Raw genomic sequence first — 24,741 nt, forward strand, 5'->3', positions numbered from 1 at the left:
TGTATAGTTCACGATCAAATCTTACCCTCCCCAGTGCATCACTGCTCTCAGTGTGCTTTTGATTATTTATTTTATTGATTTTTTAAAAAATTATTATTATTATTTTCCTTTTCCTACTCGTGAAATGAATACTCGATCCTTACAAAATACAAATCCTTACATTTATGTATAGATAGCTAAGCAATAAATAAAACGTTGACACTCAACAGTGTGACAGACACTGTATGTTCTATAGCCATTGCACCACAATAGGTTTGTACAGCGGTTATGAGAATTTGTCTCAGCACCACATTAGCTCAGAGAACTGTGGCAAAACCCATGCCAGGACTCAACACAATAGACTTAAATAAGGCATTTCTGAAGGCAATTAATAGACAATGGGATAAAACTGGGTGCTTTGAGGATCACATATCCTATCTCCAGGAAAAATGAAGATCCTGTTTCTGGCAGCCAACCACTTCCAATTGACTAATTAAAAAACAAAAACCCAGACAATCACCAAGTCCTTCATGGGAGAGCAGGAAAGGCAGATGTCAGGAAGACAAGCTAACAGAAACGAGACACCGTACACAGGGAACAATAAGTTCTAGAGAATAACGGGTACCCATGTGGATTAGGTTAGTTTTTCCTAACATCCATTTATTCACTTTTTTTTTTTCTTCAAGAAAAATAATGCTTTGCAGAGATTGTTTGTTTACTAGGGCCTGTGATAGTATAAATTGGAAGGAAATGAATCAGAGGTTTTGAACTGAAGTTAAATCTCTTAATACAGTCAAGCATCCTCAAGCCAGGGTTAGGAAAGGGTATGCCCTGAGAGAGCTGACTGAGGAGTCTGGGAAGTATGATCTAACTTCCTAAGCTGTTACTTCCTGAGGAAAAGATTTAATTTTTAAGCAGGCCTCTCTGTAATTGAGCAACTTTGTGTGGCTGTCTTCACAGAAAGCACCTCCTACAGTTTTGGAAACAAAATACGTGCAAAACAACAGTGGGTAGTGCTTCCAAAGCCATGTCATCCGGAAAGCTGATAGATACAGGTAGTACATGCTTGTGAGAAACATACCTTCAAGAACGGGATTAGACTGCAGAAGTTGTTCTTTCACTTGGTTAACCTCTGCCCCCTTGCCACATACAGCTGCTACGTATGACATTACAAGCTTGCTTGCCTCTGTAGGGGGAAAGGAAAACAAAACAGCAGTAAGAATCAGCAACTGGTCATTCGGAGACTTGATCTTCATCCTGTTTTCACCATAACAGTCAAGAATCATGGACACATTTCATTTCAGCTTTCTTTTCTCTTGGTGCACAGCCTGGAACAGACAAAGGAGCTCACCGTGACGCAAGAGCCACGCCATGACATCAGGACCTCCATTGACTTCAATATCTGGAGCCCATCCAAGCTAAAGAAGCCACTGTTGGAGACAGCACACCGCAGCTACTTCTCTATTTAACCTTAGTTTTGCTTCCTAAGTGGCTGTCTCTCACTACCTCTAAGGTAACATGCTGGAATGCATAGCCTAAATCTGAAGGTTTTAGCAAGAAAAACTAGGCCCAAGCACTTTCAAGATGCAAAATGCAATAAGTTTACCTCACCAGATACACAATCGCACAGATGTAAGCACACAACCTGCAATGCTTTACACGTGACTATAACTCTGAAGTAAGCTACAATTAAGCAAATAACAGCAATTCAACATCACATAACATTATGCAGCCAGTTTCAAGGTATAAAGTTTAGAGAAACTGAAGTTCTTATTTCAACAACAAAACTAATAAGGAGATATAAACTTTTAAGGAAGTCTGGAACAGTTTTTACACTGGATTTGTAAGGATGTCCTTCAGCCAAACAGACATGAAGATTTCCAAAGGGAAAAATTCCATCCAACCCTCATGTTTTAGTTGGTTTGGACAAAGAGCAGCTGCAAAAGGACCCTGTTTATAAACAGAATCCGTGAAGTTCAGTATGATGTAAGATGGTGAAATTTGAGGCAACATCAGCTGATATACAGTGTAATGACTAACAGCTGGAATCCCTATCAACTTAACCCAGTCGCCATAAAAAAAGACAAAACATTACTTGCTATTCAGAGATATGTTACAAATTAAAGGGTTTTATTTCAGGAAGAAACTGACTAACAAGTTATCCCTTGGATTTTGATTCTTCTTAATCAAGCTCGTCTGCTGGTATTAAATGACAATCCTATACTGGAAAGAAAACACAGCAAGCCTGTGATTCATGAAGCAAGGAAGCAGAAACCAGCAGTGTCCATGCGGAATCCCATCTCCCTTAACCATACAACTCCTCGAGCCTAGCTGTCTTTTCTAAAAATACCTTCCCTTCAGATCTTGGAGTTACCAAACTATCTGATATGAAATACTTGCTAGAGCAGTCAAAACCTCCAGGGAGAGCTACTCAAAGAGACTAGAAAGCACTGAAGGAAAAAATAAGATACTAGAAAAAACATATACATACAATACCAATACATACAATGGCCTTAAGACCGGCTTTGAACATCACCAAAAGACAAAATAAATGCCAATTCCACTCTGCTTCGCTGAGTAAAGACACAAGGAAGTGAATCACAGACTCAATGCCTAAAAGCACTTCAATACGCTACTCATCCTGGTAGCATTCTATGTTTTCTTGCACAGTGTTACTGTTACTATCTATTACCAAAATAAACACATCGTGAAAGAAGTCTAAAACCTGAATAAATTAAAGAAAACAAGTGATGGCAGTTCAGTTTCAATGGTTTCAAACAAAACATGCCAAACATTCCGGCTACCAGTAACACCTATTCTAACAGTTACACCATATCTGTACTACTAAATTTGATTCTTCACCTTAAGGAATTTCTCCACTATCCTTCTTTTTCTTTGCAGTGAAACCTAAGCCCTCAGCTATCAGACCCACTTCAGCATCCATGATCATGTCAAATACTTAAGAGAGAATATCATAAATTCTGAGACCATTACTGACTTGAATTTCAAACCATGCTGTTACGCTATTCAGTACTTACCTTTATAAAGCAGGAATAACCCACATCATGCCCTATGTGACTATGAAAACTACAGAATGCAGTCAGAATCCATATACAAATCTGAACCTACCAAAATCCTACTCACAAATAGAGAAGTTGAGAAACTCAACCACTGCTACAGCCTTCAGTCAAATAAATACATTTTATAAAGCGCCTGTCAGCTGTTTGGGACCTTATTGATCTTGAGGAAATAAAAAATTTAACTGTTTTGGTAGAAACAGTTTTGGTAGAGAACTCTTTTCTGATGTGTGGAATCCTAGGTAGAATCCATAATACTGATATGAACAAGAACTTGCTTTATTTAATATATACTCTTAATGGACACACAAATGCTTTACTGCCATCAAACTGGAATAAAAGGATTAACTTAAAAGATCTCAAGACATTTTAATTGGCTGCCACTAACCAGACAAAGGAAAACAAGACATGGCTCATGAACAAAACTGAAGCCAAAGGCACTGATCACAACACACCAAAGATGAAGCCCACACTTCACATTGTTGCACAGCATGCAAAAGACTGATGAGATTTCCAAGATAATCAGCTATTGGTATGAATTTTCCTTGGGAAACACTGTATTCCATCATAAAAGCAAATCTTTATTTAAAGACACGTAAAATGATCAAAGGTTTGTCTTCCAGTGTAGAGGAGCCAGAGCACTCAGTTGTCACCACCTTCGATAATTTTCAGGGGAGAGCCTATAGGTTTTTGGCCTTTGCAATACTCTATTGCAAACCAGCATCACCACAGCACAGCTTTGCACAGCAACAGAAATACCTCTTTAACACATGACAGGACTATATCACAGTGACAGCACGGAAAAACATGAGTTTTGGGAAGATCACTCCTACAGCAACATGCATGACTGCATTCATTTACTACAGTGGCCTCACACAAAGTCTTACTGGTACCTCTCAGCTCTTACAGCTTCCAGCATCACTTAGCAACAGACTCGGAATAAAAGTCAATGCTTCTGAATGAGGTCGAAGCTGTTTATTACCTGTTTTTCCAGCTCCGCTCTCTCCTGTAATAAGAATACACTGGTCTTTGTCCTGGTCCCTTAAAGATCGGTAAGCTTCATCTGACAGAGCAAAGCTGCAAGAGAAAAGAGCCAATTAAGGATTAGGTAAAACAGATAGCAACGACAAGCATGATTTGTCCTTCATATCCACGCAGGAAAAATAAAATATCCAAGCGATGAAGCTTACAGAATAAAAGACCCACAGAAGCAAAATGGATACTTGGGCTCATTGGTTTTTTCAGGCTTCTCCCCAGGAAAGGGGAAGCAAAATCTGTCCTACAGGTTTTTATGCAGATAGAAAACTCAAACTGATGAAGTTTGAGGCAATTTTAGGTTGTACTCTTCAATGAGCAAAATGTGAGTGCAATGGGGCATGTCCAATCTGAAGACATTTAGAGAAAGGAAATGGGAGAATCCTGAGCACTAACAGTATAGTAAGCTGCAAATTCTACTCTGACAAGTCTGAAGACATCAATGAACCTGAGAAAGTATTGAGCATTTTAAGCATTTGGGGGGTATTATTGGGCTTTTGCTCAAGTCTGCAGACATGTTTCCCAGTAAGTGTGTTCTTAGCACACTAAGGGTGAAGCCATAATGTGAAAATGAAGAATATTCTTAGATTTACCAGCTTTCCTACAACAAAAAATCTTTCTACAGAACACAGAACATTTTAAGCCTGAAACTCCTGGGCTGCAATTTGGATCCAAAGGTGCTCTGTTGCTATGCATTAACATGTATTTTGGAGAAATGCAGACATGTCTTTTATATTTAGCTTTTCCTCGGTTGTCATTTTAAGCCAGAGGAAGAATAGCATTGACTTTGGTTCAACTGCATTTTTCAGCTCATGGAACAAGGCTTTCTGGATGCAGCACTAGAACTCCTTGCAAAAACTTCAGCAGTATCTACAAAAAGATGTACAAGCAAAATCCAAATAACAGGGCACACTCACAGCACTAAAAAAATTCAAGAAACGTGCTAGCAAACTTGCTAGCAAAACACGGCATAGTTTTACATGAAATAAACATCCACTCATCAGACCAAGAGCTTTGTTCGACTGGTGTTCCTCATAGAATGATAAGTGTCGGTATATATTTTAAATCATAAATAGTTCATTATTTACAGCAAACAAACCACAGTTTCACACCAGCAAATAACTCACAGGACAACATGATATATATCATGGTTACATTACTGACACATCATTTAGAAACTTATTCTATAGCAGCTTGGGAGCTTTGCATTCTGCTGACAACTGCAGAGATAGCAAGTCTTGGTTTTGCATAATGAAGCCATACAGAGTTTCCACAGGAAACCACAGCTTTCCAAGCTCTTTGACATGAAACGAGCTATGGTTAGCATGGGCAAAGCAATCCATGCTCAGCTTCTTCTAGAGACTCTAGACTCTTCTAGAGACTCCTACTGCTACAGCACTAAAGCTTCTAACATAAAACCCATGTCTCAAATCAGTTCATACCTATTTCTTTTTTGCTAGCTAACATTTCCCCTAGAGCTTAGGCAATTCTTCCTTCTGGCTTCTACTCCTCCATGGTTTTAGGAGAATGTCATACTTCCCAAGTTATTTACCAGGTGCACATGAAACACTTTGTACTCCCTCATCCTTCATCACCAGACTCATCCCTCTTGTCTTTTTGAAGCTGCATCATGTTCTGAGCTCAGCCATCCAGCAAGAGCCCAACACACCCGGTGAGCAGTGTTCCAAGAAGTCTGCAAAAGAGGTCACGAACACCTTCTGACTCCTTCCCTGCCCTGGAAGACAGTAGCTCCTGCCACTGATGCTCACACCAATTCCCCACTCTTCAATCTCCTCCTGTCCTGTTTCCTGCACCAAGGTTCCTCCATTGCTTTCCTTACAGCTTACGTTGCCTCAGAATAGTCTATACTGCAATTCTCCCTGCACAGCTGGGCTACCTGCTTACCAAGCACAAAGAGAGGTCACCACTCCTTTTGATACAATTACCGCTGAACCAGAATTAAAACTGATCTCTCCAAGCTTACTACCACTATGGTGATTGAAGCATTTCAATGCGGCAGTTCAACCAGAGGTGAAAATGTGTTTTACGAGAAAGTACAGGCTGTAATGTTTTTAGCATTACAACAAAGTCAGTCCGTGCCATGGCCAACAGGCTGGAGAGCTAGAAAAAAAAAAGACAGACTCTACTGCTGCTGAGAGACCATGACACAATTTCTGGCATCTGCTTTACTGACCTGAATCCAAACTACAGTAGCAATAGCACTTTACCAGACTGTCTCTCAGGATATGTTTAGGAAATGAATAATATTTGCTGAATGCTGCTGCAGATACACTTGTGAACTGAAGAGCACAACACAGAGTGTTCGGACATCCCAGCACATGTTTATGTAACTTTAATCACCATCCTTTTTGCAAGGAAAAATAAAGCAGTGAGATATAAAGGAAAGAAATATAACGACGATGAGCATTCATGGACCATGCAAGCAGCCATTAATGGTAGTACCACGGACCCATGGGTTTCAATGGAAGCTGGCTATCAGCAGGAAGGTGAGGCTCTGTGGTGCTCTCAGACCTGCAGACTGGGTGGCTCGCACCGTGCCTGCTGTCCTCCAGACAATCCCAGCCATCAACTACAATTTCTCTGCTAGAACAGCTTTCCTAGCAAGAAAATGAAGTCAGCGTCAAGCACTGAGAAAATATTCTCTCTGCTGATACACTGAGCTATGAGTTAACCAGATTAGAAAACATTCATCGTTTCTAATTCACCGAATTTCCAGTTTCCCAGCAGCCCCCATCAAAACATACTTCAGTGCTTAATGTATTTATTAACTCTGCCTGCACTGCATGGTCAAAAGCTCCAAGTTGTGCCTTTCCTCCCTCGGTGAAGAAACAGAAAATTAAGTGCTATTAAGAGATATGAGAAGCTGGAGAGCAAGAAGGACTCCAGCCAGCCCTGATCTGCTCCAAACCAGCCAGGGATGCTGGGCATACATTGGCTTTTACTCCAGTCTTCTAAGCTACCCAACAAAGTAACAGACCCACAACAGTATCAGATATTCTCCACTCCAGGAACAAGAAAGAAAGAAGTCATCTCCTTCTAGAAGTTTTGCAGAGTCACTTACTATAAGTTTCCTAAAACTTACCTCAGAAGTTTCAACCCCTGCCCTAACAACTCAATTTCAGGAGGCAAAAATCTAGAGTATATAAATAACAGCATTTAAGGATTCTAGGTCTTGCTGGCACTGCATGAACAGCATTAGGCACATTTAGATCACAGCCTGAACAAAGAACTTTATTCCAAAGAAAAAGAGAGAACAACTCATTTGTCATGTCAACTTCAGTGGCACAGCACTGCTTCACAGTCCTTCATATTTATTACCTCGTTTTGTCTTTACATTAAAAGAAGCTTCAAGTCTTTCAGTTTAAACTCCACTTGTTGCCAGAATGTGATGTCACGTTACTCCTTATTTATTATAAACACATTAAATAATCTCATTTGAGGCCATTTGAGCTTAACATACTTTTACGACCTGGAGACTGCAAAGAATCCCTCTCCCTTCTGCCTCTCAGCAATGTGAAGAGGTGCAGCTCTGGAAGCCAACATCTACAGCTGCAGCTTTAGGCCACATTCTGTGCTCTGACCCACCTCACAATTACAGAGCCCAAGCAAAACTTTCAAAATAGTCCATAATTGAAAAAGTAGTTATAACCCATGTGTTTTGAATTAAATGGTGAGTGTGTCAGCAGTGCCGTTTTCCATACCTTATAATAAACTCCCCTTTGATTTTTAGGTTGTTAGGAGAGATGACAACTTTCTCCTACCACAATAAACACAGAACTATTTACTGGAGCTCTCTTTTGGCTGAGATTTAAGTATAGAAGCAGTTTGAAGTTCAAATGGCACCCACACCTACATCAGTAGCAGGCGTTGCCTTTTTATAGCACCCATTCCTTCGGCCACACCACTCCAGATGGCCTGATGGGTCTGCAGAGGATCACACAAAACCAGTACTTCAAGCCCTAAAACGTGGGCATGGAGGGAAGCAGCAAAGAAGGGTTTCCAAGAGGCTCGGGCAGCACCTCATCATCTGTAACAGAACAGTGAGGTCAGCCCACAGTGAAGCTCACATGTGAAGCAAAAGCCTTGTCCTCTTCCATAGCCATCTTCCTTGAAGCCAAAAATACCTTTTCAAAGGACGCTTATAAGTCCTTTCTCCTTGGCCTACTCAGCTGTCTCTAAACACACTGGCAGGGGATACACCAAGGGGCAGCACGTTATCATTGCAAAGCACACGCTATGCTGCACTAAGAGCTACAGCAAAATACAGATATTACACATTGTTTAACATGAACTTCACATCAAATTTAACATACGGTTTTTCTGCAAAGCCTAACTGAGAAGGGTAATTTTAAAGTCCTTTCCTTTTGGAGTGCACAGAAGTGCTCTGTGACAGGATGACAACCACGGTTTCCTCCCTCCTGCAGTGAGCTGAGGAAATGCACCAGTCTTGTTGGTCCTGATGTGCTCATATTAAAAAAAACCAATAACCTAGGACAGGAAAAGTGGAAGCACGTTTTATAGAGAGCTTTCAGGCTTCATGCTGTAAATCAGCACTACTCATCTCATTTTCCTCCCCCAGCCCCACCAAAGCCCAGTGGAGAAACCAGCACTGGGGAAATACAACTATAAGAGATTATTTGCATCATTAGCTCAAAGCACAGATCTGTTTAATCTAATTGCCCTACGGATAACAAGCACGGCCCCATTTTCCATAATTACAAGGTGCCTCCTGTCAGCCCCTTTGACACACATGGGGAGAGGAGGCTGTCAGCCTGCCATGGGCCTGAATGGAGCAGCAGCTGACAGAACAGCGCCTGGGACAGCCCCGCACAGCCGAGCAGCTGCTCTTTGAGTCAGGGGAAAAATGAAATGAGCTTAAGTACCAGGATAAAGAGGTGCTCTAAGACAGATGGAAAGGCTTTTCTCCCCTTCAGAACGTTACTGCGTCTTTAAGCCTACTTGGTTTTCCCGGTGAGGACTGAAATTTGTTTTATCAACAACGCTACGTGTCTAACATACACAGGGAAGCACAGCTCCTGTATTTCCCTCCCCACATGGCTATTCATGCTGGCAGCTGAGACGTTCTGAGACACAGAACAAAGCCCGGAGCTGAGTAAATCAGCCTGTCTATTTGTGAGGAGCAGCCAGAAACCAGGGAAGGAACAAGACAAGGACAGACAAAACCACTCTTGATTTTCAAAAGTAAAGCGCTTTAAAACACACCCTAATGCTAAACCAGAGACATTTTCTGTTCTGATGAACTGGGAATGCAATACACACCCTCAGATGCTCTCTGGAGGTCCCTTCTTCCTCAGGATGCAGCAGCTCTCAGGCACACTTCAAACAGTGCCGGCACAGCTGGGCTGCTCAGTCCCTTCCCCACCCTGGGGACAGGACATATTTCCCCTGCAAGCCAGCAGGATGCATTGCTTTCTTCCTGGTTTTGATCACCTCCTTTTTACTCAGTGATGGTCAAAAAGATGCCTTTCTTGGGAAAACAAGCAATGATCTTTCCCCTGCAATGTACACACAAGATGTAAACACAACACATGACTGTCTGCCTACTTCAACAATATCTTAAGGCATCCCATTGGGGCTGCACAGCACTGTGATGGAAAAGAAGCAAGCACAAGGAACCTACAAGCCAGCCATGACATTACTGGACAGCAGGACTCCAAAAACAAAAGTAACTATTCCTCTTTCTAATCTAAACTATACAACAGATCCACTCTTTAAATTTCAGCACGGTAACAACCCCAATAAGCACACCCACATCCCGTTCAACAGCTTGGTCCTATGAGCTAGCCAACTGTCACAGCAGCAGCCCTCCAAAGCAACATGGAAATTCAATGGCCAATCACTGCATCACTGCTGATAAACAAACCAGCAGGGCAGCCCAGGGCCCTCTTAATGCCTTTTAACTGGGGAAAGCCCCACAGAGTAGCACACCAATTGAATACACACCAATGTACAGCAGGTACAATCCGGGGTACGGCTGGCATACCAAAGGAAATTAAAACAATGCACTATTATTTGGAGCTGTCAAGCTGCTGTCAGCAAAAGGGAATCTTTATTTAAACCAAAGAAAGAAAAAAAGGCAAATGTCTCCACACTATGAGCTTTTCGGCACAGCAGCTGGGCTTGGCTTCCCTCTCAAATAGTCCCATTCCTAGAAATTACATCAGCCAGCTGGATGCCCATTAGCCATCACACTCCCACGGATCCAGCAGAACGAGTAACTCCCAGTTCTAAGGCCCTGACCAGATGAGGTCCTGACCTAGAGCATCTCCCACCCCAGTACCAGGCTGTGTTATCTGGGAAGACAGCCAGACCCTGCACTATTACAGGGAGGACACACTGCAGACCTACAGCAAATCAGTTTGCAGCAACATGGGTGCAGGATTTTAAGTTTCCTGGAAGAAAAAGGGCACCTGCACGTACAAAACAATAATAACAACGTTTGGCTCTTGTATAACTGAAGGGAAGTACGGAAAGTGTTTTTTGATCTTTTAGCTAAAAATATCTCTAATTGTAGATGCAAGGCTTTTCCTGCTGTTTATTTCTTCTTGCTGGACCTTCTGCAGCTTTGCAATCCATGAGGTTGAGCTTGTAAAACTGGAATTTATCTCTATACGTAACACAGAACATGTGTGGAAACCAAAGAAGCCTACTAGTAAAACTCAAATATCCAGTTTGTGCCAGCTGTGGCCATATTTTACACAAAACAATTATTTTTCTGCAAAACAAGACATGTTTGGGTGCACCATCGCACTGTGCAATTAGTGTGGTAAAAGCAAACTCCTCATACAAAATCAGAACACATCTTGACTTCATTGGCTGAGCACGATACCTACACCATCAAAATAAAACACTAAGACATGACTCTTCATCATGTTTAAAGCATGGGTTTAAGAGACGATGGATTTTAAAGATCATGGCTAAACAAAGACCCCTTCCTGAAGGAAGTATCACTTGGGAACTTGGACTTGTTGGGAACAAGTATCACTTGGCTCCCTGGGCAGGGCAGGGACTTAAAGCACACCTCAGGTCCTGAGAGCTGATGAGCTCGAGCGCATCCTCACTGAGGATCATTATGGAGCCATTCTGGTCAGCTCCACTCTGAGCCTCACACAGGGTTTACCTACTAAAAAGCATTCCAGCAGTGGAGAGAATGAAACTACGTACACAAGAGAAATACAGATTTGAACTACCTTACAAAAGCATTGTGACTGCGGTCCCTTCTGTAGTTCAGATCTCTATTTGCAAACCCCAGTCCTAGCTCTCCTATCCATCCAACACATAAGGAAAAGATTATGCAGTGTACTAGACAGTAAACATTAAGACTGCGCATTTCCTAACTCACAATATGAAAAAGTTTATCCTCGGTAATCCAAACTGCATTAACCACGATGTACTCTGAGTTGCAGAAATCAAAGCCTTTAGGATATAGTCACAGACAGAAGGAGAAGGAATGGAAAAAGGGCCTTTGAAAGCAGTAGGAGAGCTCAAATCTCGCTCGAGTTTCAAGGCTTGTAACATTAGCCTTATTTATGTTGCATCTAAAACGATGACAAAGGCTCCCAGCAGAGCAGATGGGCATTTACTGAAGTATTATAAATTGCTTTAAAAAAAAAAGGAAAAGAAAAAAAGTAAGAAAGAAAGAAAGAAAAAAACCCCAGCATTGAGCACAATGAGACATTTACAATGAAAGAACGACAGCTGTTGTTAATTGCAGTTTGAAATGCCAGTTGTTGAGAGCACCATGCTGCCAGTCTAGGAAAAGCAAAATGTACATTTAAATCCACACACAGACTACACTTAAACTGGAATCTTGCTCATTCCTGACAGGGCCTCTACCCGCCTTCACTTCTAAGACTGGATTTCAGAAATGAATGGTGACAACCTTCAGAATTTCTCTTTTTCATGTACAAAAAATCCCAACATTTAAACCAAAAGTGAAGCTATGAGAACCTCCTTTACAACGGTTACACTGACAGATGCTCTAAGTGGTTTTAAGTGCTTTCATTTCCAAGCCCTACCACTCCAATAGTCCATTTCCCAATGGGGAAAATGTGATTCTGTTAGAGAGCAGACAGAAGGTTGGTCTGATTTCCTGCATAGATGAGCACACAAAAAGTTCTAAAGGGAACTGGTTGCAATACTGAGAGGAGATTCAAGAGCAATTGTGTATGGACAGACTTGGAGAACTGCATTATAAATGTAACATATCACAGGGCCTTACCTCTACTTAATGAAGGCATCATTTTATTCCCCAAATTCAGCCGGTGACACTGCATGGATTCCTAAATCTTATGTGTGAATTAGCAGGAACTGACTTTATGTAACAGTATGAATGGATTTTATTTTATTACATGTCAGCATTTTATGTTTTAAACACACAAATGTTATAATAGAAGCTCCAGCTGGAAGGTCCAGCGTTAGGAAAGCGAAAGAAATGGGATCTGGCAAAAAAGGTTACCAATAGGTTAGACTACTGCAGCATTAGCACACATCTCCAAATAGCCCACATACAGTAAAGAAGGCTTTTTATTACTATTGTTTTTAATGATCTTGGCTTGAACGTGACCTAGCCAAAACCTGTGTGCTCTTTTTCTTACAAATAAACACAGGCTACAACAAATGCACTCACATTAAAAGAAAGGGACCACAGATAACTAAAACCATTTGATTCTTAATCCCCAACATGACCCAAGTGAAATGTGAAAGCATTCAGTGTACAGAGGTATGGGTAAATATTTGAAAAGAGCTAAAAACAAAGCTATTCTGCTGAGGCTCTAAGCCAACAGTCAGTTCACAAAGGATGCCCCACACCATTTTCCTTTGTACACCACAATGGCAACGATGGAGTTACAGAAGCATCTGGATCACATCTGCTGTTAAGAGCATCCTTTACGAACTCATAGTTTCCCAGGCACCCATTCCTTGTACTGTCTGCAGGCTTCTCCATGAACACACTGACCACGTGGACACTGCTCTTGCGACCAGCTGCAAGCACAGAGACCCATGAGGACCCAAGAGATGCACATGGCTATGGGTGCAAGGTGAGGGGCCTTCACAGTGGCAACAACAGCTCAGACAAAGAGAATGGTTGAAAAGGGTTGAATAGCTGGAATAATACAAGAGTATAGCTGTAATTACAGAGTAAATGGATAGCCAGAAGGTACCTAAGAAAAGACTCACCAGTGCTAAGGCTTTCAGTCAAGATGGATGCTTGCCAATGTTGAGGCACACCACAGAAACACCACGAAGAAACAATCTCCAGAAAGAGAGGACCTTAGTGGTCAACCCTTAAATGGGATCTAGGAGAAGTGGAGTCAAGCTCCGCCCTTTCCAGTAGCACAGCTGAATTACCTTCACCTGTGCTCCCACAGCTGACTGGTTGCTTGCCTCAGAGGTTCAGGCTGTGATCAACAGTTCCCCTTACAAGAGTCATCACATTGAACTTTGTAGCCCCATCTTAAAGCCCCTCTCTAGCATTTTAGAAATTAAAATAAAGCACAACTTTCATCTGTACATTCATTCACCCTCACACTTTGCAGGCTGTTTGTACTTGTCAGGTGTTGGATACATTTTCTGAGCCTCCATACAATGCACAACTGCTCTAAACAAGTGTCTGTGCTCTTATGCAACATTACAAAATCTCCCATGACCCAATAAGACCACCTTCACCTCTCCAGCACTCAGGTCAGCTGGTTGCATAATATGGTATCCAACCAACCCTGCTCTGATTTCAGGAAAAGCTGACAGTATTACTGTGTGCAAGAGAAATCTCACTTTGCATTCTAAGCCTTCAAGCTTACAAATCTTTTCCAAAAGGCTCTTCAAAAAAATGAGAGGGCCATTTCAAGACGGGCGCATCACAAGAGCCTTCCTCAAACCTTCATTTTCTCTGGACTGCAGAGCTGTCAGGACATTGTGCTCCAACAGGAGGTGTGCCCACAGCCTGCAATGCAGCAGGCCCTTCTGAGGCATGAAGTCCTTCTGAATCATGAAGCAAATGTGATGCTTCATCCCCATTTCATCTATACGCTTGACATCCACAGATTTACCACATTCAGCACTGCCTCTCTAAAGAGGTCAAGTCATAAGCCTGACCCCTTCCAAACTAGACTGCAATGCCTTATGCAGGTTTTTTTCCTTCCCCTTTCTTCTTTCAACTCATTCCTAGCATGGGTTTAAAAAATAGGCACAGGCAGTCCTCCCTAATTGTTATTTATGATTTCTGTTGGCAGCGGATGCTCCTGCCCTGCAGTTAATTTTGCCAGCTAACCTTTGAAGTGATCACCTTCCCTGCCTATAAGTCTCTTTAGAAAATGACATCTTGCTGAGCCACATGAGCAAGTCCAAAGACCAAATTTCTGGAGAACTCAGGAATTATTAGGAATAAGAACAACCTGGCTGCAAAAAGGGGATACTGCAAGGTGAACAAAATCCATAAGGAAAAGAGCACTTGTCAGAAGAAAAAAACAGGTTAGGAAAGGAGTAACAGAGAAGGAAATAATAAAATAGACATGCTTGGTCAATGAAAGACACCAAACTATGGCCCAGGCTTTCACCCCACCATCCTCTCTGTCAGCAAATAAAATGTGCTGTTGTATACCTCAAAACACTGATGCCTAAGGGGCATGGCTTACTCTTAAGTCTAGGCAACAACTATGTAGGACTTGATCATCCCTTCAGTGAAAAATAGGTGCTTTAAATCAAGGAGTAAATAAAGAGTTACTGTAACCTCAGCATTTCTAAAGGGAGGCACTCCTGGAATACCAGCAAAAAAAAGCCAGAAACAAAACTGAAACTTCTATATTTGCTGCTTACGTGGGCTCAAAACAGTCCTGACTTGAATAGCTAAAAGCAAATTTTGCCTATTGACAGTGATTTTCAGGTATCAGCATTAAAATGATTTGTCCCAAGAATTATTAACACGATGACAATCAAAATAGGGAATCTATTTAAGTCCCTCAAACTTGCCTTGTGGCATCAGGTTGACACCTCCATATCTGCATCCAATGTAAAGGCAAGCCATTTCCAGGACCAGCCTGCAAGAGCTTATACCTCTACGTATCTGAAAGCTTTTAACTTAGTAGCTTACAACTTGAGGCTAGCAGCACCATTGCCACACTCTATTTTGTCCCTCAGCTTAAAGCAATCTGCAGTTCCAAAGGAAGAAGCTGAGGAACTTCAGCCTGGGAAGGGGAACAGAAAGCTACATTTTGTGATATCCCTGCAAGAGATGGAGAGCTGCTGGTAGCCAAGATGGGCAATGCAAGCAGCATCTACTCTGCAAACCCATAAAGCAAACCTGTTCCTGGTCGGAAAGTGATATGGCATGGCAGCTACAGGTAAGTGATATGACGAAGTGTTTAATTCCCATATTGCTGCCGCTTTGAAGATTCCAGCATCCGACTTTGTCACCAGTGGAAGGTGATGTAAATTAGCAAGGTAGACAGCTTTGTTCTCTCCCATGTCTAAGCTACCCACAAGGTAAGCAAAATGGCCATTACATCAACTGAAAGGGTAATTACATCACCTGGAAGAGGAGAACAGAAATGTAAAGAACAACCAAGCAGCTAATGGTCGCAGCACTGAAATGTTATCTTCCGCTCTGTGGAGCCAGAGACAAGCTTGATCCTGCCTTGTAGATAAAAACAAACCCAGAAAGAGTAACAAAACACTGGGGAAATAAAGTAGATGCATAAATAAAGAGCTTGGTAAACTTCCCATTGCAGCTATGCAAATAGCCACAGACTGGGAAAACAAGCATTCCAGGAGCATTACACGGTGTCGTAACAACAGCAGTGAATCTAAAGAGGAATGAAACATTGAAATTTAAAGTCCACGATTGATTTTTAACAGATACACCATCATCCAAAGCCATCTGACAGGGAACTCCCCCCCCAGAACTTGTGTTTGGCCGCCTGTTCAAAATGTGTCCACAGCCTCACTCAAGCTTCCAAAGAGCACCCAAGCAGCACCCCAAACCTGCAATTAAGTGTTAAGTAGCGTCCCTGAAAGCACTGGGTGCTCTTGCAGATGCTGCTGAAGAAACACAAAGCTGATGAGAAGGCGAACACTCCCCTCAGCTTTCACATTCAGGTTAAGAAAACACGTGATTTCCACTCCCATGGTTTCGTGTTTCTCCAGTGACCATGTATGGGAAAGAAAAATCCCTAGGTATGGATTTCCTTCATGTCATTAGATGCTGCTCCCTCCTTTGCCTTCAGTTATCCCTTTCTCATCCAGTCAGCTATTTTAGTGGGACAGCAGGATTTCTCACGCACACCCTCCCCATCCTGGTCCATCACCTCCAGATGCTTGCATGTGCCTCAAAGCACAGAGAAAAACGTATCAAACTACAGGAAAATGAGCAAAATGTGATTTTAATAATCTCCATTTCCCAGAAACTCCCCTACAGAGCCTGTGCTCTCAGGAAACAGCTCTCAGCAAGTCAGCTCCAGAAACACCAACACGTATAACTTGGGAAGTGCAGACCTGGAGCTTCTCTCTGAAACATCAGGCATTGAAGAATAAGAACCATCCAGTGACAGCGCACTGTCTTCTAACCAGTGCCCAGGCTGCCCAAGGAGGTGGTGGATGCCCTCCCTGGAGACATCCAAGGTCAGGCTGGATGGAGCTTGAGCACCATGATCAAGCTGTAGGTGTCCTTGTTCACAGGACAGCAGTTGGACTAGATGGCCTTTAAGGGTCCCTCCCAACTCAAATGATTCTGTGACTCTAAGTGTTTTGGTGCCACACAGCAGAGTGGTTTCTAGAAGCATTTCACCAAATCTAAACCCCCTGCAAGGTATTCTTATGCATTAAATCATTTACATTTTTCTTGCTAGCACTAATAACAAATCAGATTGATAATTTGTGCAAAGGAGATGCTAAAATAAGAAATGCACTAAATAGAACTTCATTTATAAACATATTTTCCCAGTCATATGCGTTAGTTTCCTAATGAATAACCAAGAGTTTGGGATTGCTCATGATTACATCATAGGAACCAGAAGTCTCTTCCCAAAGCCCCCTGAAACCATGTGGTGAGCTTACCTACAACCACCTCTTCTGAAAAGGCCACAGCTCAATGGAGATTTGCACATCAAAGAGAAATAAGTACATAGATCTTGACAAAAGCCACCTGCCCCACATGGAGCTCTAAATCCAGCTGCAGGCAACAAGCTGGACAATGCCAGCTCTGCCCCAGAGCCAGTTCCTGGAAAGCAGCAGTTTAACACTTTTGGAAGAGACAAATGGGGTTCTCTCAATCCTACAGCTCCCCTTAGACAGCTGCAAAGGAGAGCAAGGTTACCAGAAGATAAGGTCTTATTAACTGAAGAAATATGAAATGGAAACACAGCATCTTCAAGATGAAATTAGGAAGTGCTATTCTCCTAATACAGTATTTTTAAGGATAGTTTGTTAGAAGACAAAACTATCACTCAGAAGCAATACCAAATCAAGCTCCCATTCAGAGACAGGAGCCTGACTGTAAAATTACTGTCATTAGCAATGAACGACATTCATGAAACACTTTTCTACTCGGAGTCTCTCACTCTAACCTTCTGATACCCGCCCTTACCACCTTGAAACTCATTTCCATCTTAACTCATCTCCACCTTTCTCTAGTCAAAGCTGAAGGTGCATGTGATAGGACTGAGCACTGAAAAATAAGTATAAAAATGATCAAAATGGTAATTTCATTCTGGAAAACCACCTCTCAGGGGAGATGGAGAAACAGAAATCAATGTATTACTTGATTCAACATGTAACCAATAACCGACTTCCAGAATGTCAGATAAGCTGTAACTCACAGGTTTTATTTCCAAAATCCTCCATCATACGACAGCTGATTTAGCTGAGCAAAAAGATCTTTAAGCAAGCAATTGTGCTAGTTTAGCAAGCCATGACACTTGCTAAACAAAACTTTAAGGAAACCTGAACAAGTTGAGAGATCAGATCCAAGAGACTGCAGATCATTCCATACAGCCTCCTGAATGTGTAAAAGCAAAGCAGGGCAACAGCCTGACATGACACAGACATGCTTCCCCAAATCAGAGTCACGTAGAGGAGAGGAACACAGGGCTGCAAACTCACGACAGGCTGCAAATCCACAGCTACAGCACCTAACAAGATAAACCAATTACTGCAACATGCACACACTGAAGACAAGGCACCTCATGCTCAGTCACACCACCCACAACTGCAGTAAAAGTCTCAGGGCTTAAACACACTCGGGCATCTCAATAATACACACCAGCCCTATAAAACACAAGGCATGCCAGGCCAGCACGGCCAGCTCACAGCACAGAACAGAGCTGGTGTGTAACACAAGCAAGGCCTCTGACTTCTTAGCAACGTGCATTCCTGCAGAAGGAGTACCAGAGGCGAACCCATATCAGAATATGACATTATACTTACTTTCCAGCCTTCCATTCCTACATTTAGACCTGGAATTCACATCATATGCAAGCCACTTTTTGCTGTGTTATGTCTCCGTATATACACAATGAATTTTACTCTTAAAATTCACAAGACATACTGATGGCACTGAGGCTGCCCTCTCAGAAAAGGCTCATCTCCAAGACAACACGGGGGACCAAGTTTTTGTTTCCCTACAGACAGCATCAATCAAGAACATTTCCTCAAAACCAGACTACAGTGCAACAATGAAGGCTACCAATAGAAGTTAAAGGAACATGTTCCCAAGTGCACATACCAGAGCCTAAATACATGAAATACAACGTGTGGCTTCTCTTTAAAATGAACTAATCATGAGGGGACCGCTTTAATGGGCACGGACTTCTTGATGAGAAAGACAGCTGGCACCATCTGCTCATGGGCAGCCTGAAACAAAAGCTCTGTTGCTGTACTTACATGTGAGGGCTGAGTTCGTAGAAGTTGCGGTTTCTGTATTCTTCAACTTTCTCTGGAGTATAAATGGGGAGAGGTCTGTAAGGGTTTATCGATATCACCACGCTGCCAATGTAGGTCTGTGGGGAAAAAAAAAACACCACAAAAAACCATCATGGAGTTTTCATGTGTTTCTATTTAACGCTTACAAAAGGAAAAACAACAAACATAAAATTACAAAAAGAAAGAGGGGGGAAAAAAGCCCATTTGTTAACAATGCATATATATGTATGTATGCACACTTGAAATGCTCCCTAGGTCTCGCTGAACATGGCAGCAGCTACTTGTACAGAATGGAATGCCTCTCATGAACGTTTTTAAAACAAAGTCCTATCGTACAAATATTTCTCTGACCTTCAGTTGGGGAGGAAAACGGGAAAGGACACAGATGTTCATGAAGGACCCACTCCATCCGCATGGCAAACAGCTTGATCTTTGCTGTACAGAAGTGCAGAGAAGCAGCGCTGTGTGCGGCCGCACTCCCTCCTGCACTCAGGGAGAAGGCACATGCTGGTTGATGGCCTCTCATAGGTTTCCATCAATTGAGAGGTATGAAGGCAAGGCTAAAGCCAGCTGAAGTCATGCCGCGGTGCCCCAGCAGACACAAAGCATTGCTTTGGTTTCCAGATGCTAAACATAGACACTGCTACTAGAGGAAAACAGTGCGGGTATTGCATTGGTTTTCCTCTAGGTCCTATTCAGCACCCAGCAGAATGACAGTGGGTTAGCATCCATGCTGCAAGACGATCCACAACCCCTCTGATCCCCTCTGCAGGCACTGAGCAAGCACAAAGTAAAAGCCAAGCACTTGGTATCTCTTTCCCCAGCCATGAAATGACTAAGAACACCAGGCCAAAACTATGGGTTTTCCAATAAGTGGGGCTTCCTGGAGTTCTGACAGCTGCACACTGAAGCCGCAGGTTCCCACTAGGATTACCCATGCTGGGAAATGCTTAAGCAAAAACAATTCTTTTAAAGATCTTTGAGTTTAAATGGCTCCTTCCCTGTGCCACCTCACAACTGCCACTTGGACTTAGCACCACAGCTTCTCCTGGAGAGAAGAGCTACAATAAGCATTTGCTAAATGGGAACAGACTGGAGCACAAGTTACTCAGCAGCGGGTATGGCAGAGCACTGAACTGCCTCTGGAGCCACAAACCAAACACCTTCTGTCTGATACTGAACAACCTGAAGTACAGTGCTGCTTCTTGCAAACACACACTGCGACGTGTGCTTAGATACACATCCTCCGAACAGTACGTTGCTCTTGTTTCGTGGTCATCCTCCCCTTAACAAGGAAAGCGGTTTCCATCTGTCTACTCTCCTCCAAACTGTAAGTAAAAACCCCCTTCTACAGAGTTTGCTCTGCTTTCTCAGCATACACAGCACTTGCAATTTGTAGCCTACAGATGCTTGGTGCAAACAACAGGTACCCAAGAAGAAGCAGCTTTTTGGTCCTCACAGGTGTGTGGATACCCCATTAGGACTCCTTCCTGATATAACAGGATTATGTTAACTTGCTTCCTCGTAAATCTTAGGAAACTGTGAATTCAACTCATTTTGAACTCTGTGTTGGAAAATACCAGCAAAAGACACGTGCAAACCAGATCCGAAAGATTATATTTTGAAACAGGAATTCCCTGGAACTCAAAGACCTGCCCTTTCCAGCTATTCTGCTGCCATAAAAGCATGACGTTTGATCGCTGCATTCTTGAAGTACCCTGAGACGCCAAAGCAAAGAAAGATGGGTGAAAGTGAAAAGCTTCATTTTTACATTTGAATACAGGCATTCATGTGAGATTTATTTAGAAGCATCTCATCATAGCTAAGTACTGCCCAGGCAATGTATTTTGGGTATTCAAGTCAGCTATCCATTGTCAGGCAAGTACAAATACAGCTCAATTCCTAAAATACCAATATTCCAAAAGGTCAAATGACTATATAGAAACAAAGCTGTATATATGCCCGTTCTAAACACCAACCTACAGCATGTCAAGAAATCATCAGCTGTACTGCAAAGCTGCTCACTAGAGCTGATACACTGATACAGCCCCTCATCTAGAATGCCAGTATCTCAAAACTGACACCACTACTTGTTAGCGGCGGTCTGTGAGATTCCGCCTAACTCGGATAAACAGACCCAGAAAATAGCTTTCCCACATAACATCTGCCTTCCCATCAGAACTCCACCATAAACAAACAAACTAAATGGCTTAAACCCTTGAGCAAGCAACAGGCGCAGTAACATTCCAGTGCTGGAAGGAGAATGCCGAGGGGTAGTGGGAGATGTACAGCAACACCCCAGGGACTGAGAGAGCCTTCATCCTCCCTGTTCAAGGGAAAAAACTAACCCCAGAGGAACGGCCTCGTGATGACAGCGCAGAGTGCAGGCAGGAAATCTGATTTTTTTCTTGGCTTTGCTGTGGCCTTGTTATGCGAGTTTGGACAAGATCTGCTTTCTTCTCAATTTTCCTTAATGAGAGACTCTTGATTATACTAATTTCTGTGAGATTCTCCTTTACTGGAAGGACTCACAAAGACCAAGTGTGGTTCCTTGGAGTGTTTACCCTGAACCTGGATCAAAAGGACTCTTGGATGGTTGGATTAGATGATCTTAGTGGTCTTTTCCAACCTCAGTGATGCTACGACTCTCACTACGCTCTGCAGCGTGACTACACTGCCAAGCGCTAACACTGCAGTGTGGAAATTTAACTTTCCATCAGGTCAAAAGGCAGGATGTTCTGCATCCTCCAACAAAGAAACACAAGCAATGCCACCCTGTGAATTTAAGGGCTTAAGGCCCTGAGCAAAAGAAAACTTTAAATTACAACCCAAAAGGAAGCAATGTTCAGTAGGCCGCTCCTCCAAGATGTTAGAGGTGCAAGTTGTAAGACACCTTAATGCCTGCTTTTTCCTCTGAGGAACAAAAACAAACCTAGCAGCCTAGGGCAAGAAGTTACCAATACAGTATATCAGTAAAGCTGTTTTTCCTCTATCAGAGTTAATCTTGGAATATCCCAAGGGTCCAAGAGAGAGGAGACTGCAGCTGCAGAAGCCAGGGAACACAGCCAGCAGTAGTCAGGGCTGCAGAACAGGAGCTGCAGAGGCTGCATTACCAGCATCTGTGAAACATCCTCTGGACCCGTGGAACCCAGCACAAAGCAACCTCCTGCAGAGTTAAAAACCGTCATGTACCTGCACCTGCCCACTAAGAAACAACACTGCTTCACACGTGGCAGCCCAAATAACAACGAAGCAGTTTCTTGCACATGGTTGCCTGCAGTAGTCCCAGAAAAAATGCAAAAACAACTCCTGCTTTAAGATGCACAATAGTTACAGGATGCTGCGAGTGTGCTTAAAGCATGCTCAATTCCCAAGACCCAGCACAGCTACTCCATTTATTTGAGCATTTTTTAAAGTATAGCACAGAAAACAAAGTTATCGCAAAGTAAGACTGCTAGTGGGGATACAGCCTCTTCCAGCCACGAAGGCCAACTTTAATAGTCCAGATACACAGAGTGTGCATTTCTTTCACAGCTATTAAGCATTTTGAACAGCATCAGATCACTAAGATAAGTGACTGAAAAGACAAACCTTCAAGTAAGATCAAAGGTAAGTGTGACTGAACTTACAAACCAAACTGAGATATTTGGTCTTACTATCTCTATATAGAGAGAGCTCTCTCAAGTTACCCTTCTCAATACTCCTGAATACATCTCACTCTAGCTTAGTCAATTCTAATTCCATTTGTATAAGTGAAGAAATAAAATACCAGATTTCTGAACAAACACCACTTATCCCAGGATGATTAAAACATTCTGCCTGAAGACCAACCTCCTCCTGAGCACAGCATTTCAGGTCCAGAAACAAGTCGTACATTATAACGTTAGCGCTTATCCTTGTCATGCACCACACACACTGTGGCTATGCTAAGGACTCAAGAAACAAAGCTCAAGCAGGTAACACAAAGGCAGAATTGCACACATCACAAAGCAACCGACCACAACACAGCAGCCCGTGTCAAAAAGGACAGCAAGATCCTCCTCAGTGCAGGCTGGGTCCTGCATGCTGCTGTGCAAACAGCCCTGACAGGCTGCGGTAACCTGCAGCAGCCAGGATCAAGCCCTTAATCGCACAGCAATCATTTTAGAGCCCCGAAGTAACAACGGAGCATTCTGCAGAGAAAGGTGCTTGAGCATAACATGCTGAAGCAAGTACTTAAGGAGGATGCGTGTGTACAGATTATCAGGTTTCTCTTGTAAGTTTCTGGAGGGCACAGACTTTGCTGCTCACTGAGTATTACTGCTAACCTCACTACCATCCTGATAGAGCTCAATGGTATTACTAACGAAGATGATTAATCACCTCAATCCCCCACCTCTCCATCATCTCAATCCCCCAGCTCTGAATGCTGACTTCTCTCAGAGGATCCCTGCAGAGGATGCAATGATAGGCGAAACCTGTAAAGTAGGCGATGAGGAAGTCAGCCCAAGGCAGACATGAGCAATTTCAAGGACAGCATTTAAATACCCTGCAGCATCAGTGCTTGCAACCTTTGGAAAAGATAAAGACTTGTTTTCATAAGCAAGAGGGGATTGGATAGAGCCTGTGCCAAAAACCCCTGTCTCAATGCAAACAAGAAACAATAGCAGAAAGCATTAATGAGGGGACTTGTCTCCTAATGGAGTATTTTTTATTCCATTATTTCTGCATAGATAAAACATATCTGTATGGCTTTAAAAAAAAAAAACCAAAAAAAAACAGAGGAAGGAATGTCTCCCACCAAGCTGCAGCCAGAAGTGCCCTATATGCTGAGTGTGAGGATCCTAGTTTTACAGCAACAAAAGCATCTGAGTGCCATCTCTGCTCTGTGCCAACCTTTTGTGTCTGTATGTCAGACAACGTGCACCAAAACCACTAGAAAATGCCCAACATGTCACCATCATCTCTATGAAGGAACACACAAGATTTTGGGGCAGAGCCAATGCTGCAAAAGTTAATGGGGTCCTATGGGAAGCATTTCCCACATGACCTTCTCTCTTTTCAAAGAGCCACACCAAAATGGCCAGCAGTGTGTAGGGAAGAAGACCTTTATGCACAGCCAACCACGTCAACCTGATTTGTAATGTTTTCTTTACTTCTTCAAGCAGGTATTGCAAGCTGCCCTATGCCGCCATTGCCATGTTTAACATGGGGATGGCATACAAAGAGAAAAGGAAATAAAGCAGTGCCTTTAGACAAGCAGCTCTCCCACTGCTGGGCACCCTGAGGTTCAAAGCAACCCACCTGCTGGCTGCTATCACCATGGCTCCTGCTTAACCATCATGCTTGCTTATAAGGGTGTGCTGATGTGAAGGGTCAATGGACCAAGGCGAAGTCTGACCAGATAACATGCAAAGAAAGATGGGTGCAAAATATTCTTCATTACACCAGATAACAGCTGAGAAAAGACAGGCCTGGAGCACACAAGCCCTTCTTCACACCTGATGCAGCGGACTCGAGGCTTTCACCTGTGGCAGCTGCAACAACACTGCTGCAGGTCAATAGCTTCCCTCAACAAGGGAAACCATGAAGGCATTGCTATGGAAATCACTGGCAGCAGCAGAGTTCTGCGAAGGAGTTGAGTGGGAGGTGTGAGGGAGCACAGTCAGCAGGACTGAGAACTGCTGTGGCTGCTGAGCACTGCTCAACTCTACGA

At 42.8% G+C, this 24,741-nt stretch overlaps 1 protein-coding gene across 7 annotated transcripts in view; it reads right to left on the bottom strand.

Moving 5' to 3' along the window:
* Positions 1 to 24,741, bottom strand: part of MYO1B (myosin IB) — a 93,096-nt gene that overhangs the window by 47,682 nt on the left and 20,673 nt on the right. For all 7 annotated transcript variants that reach the window (XM_032445761.1, XM_015867630.1, XM_015867634.1 and 4 more), the window contains 3 exons: positions 19,008 to 19,123; positions 4,039 to 4,133; positions 1,061 to 1,165 (listed from right to left, as the gene is read on the bottom strand). In XM_032445761.1, the coding sequence (XP_032301652.1) occupies positions 1,061 to 1,165; positions 4,039 to 4,133; positions 19,008 to 19,123 (316 nt within the window). The remainder of the gene's footprint in view (positions 1 to 1,060; positions 1,166 to 4,038; positions 4,134 to 19,007; positions 19,124 to 24,741) is intronic.

Source organism: Coturnix japonica, chromosome 7 (assembly GCF_001577835.2).
Source record: "Coturnix japonica isolate 7356 chromosome 7, Coturnix japonica 2.1, whole genome shotgun sequence".
NCBI lineage: Eukaryota > Metazoa > Chordata > Aves > Galliformes > Phasianidae > Coturnix > Coturnix japonica.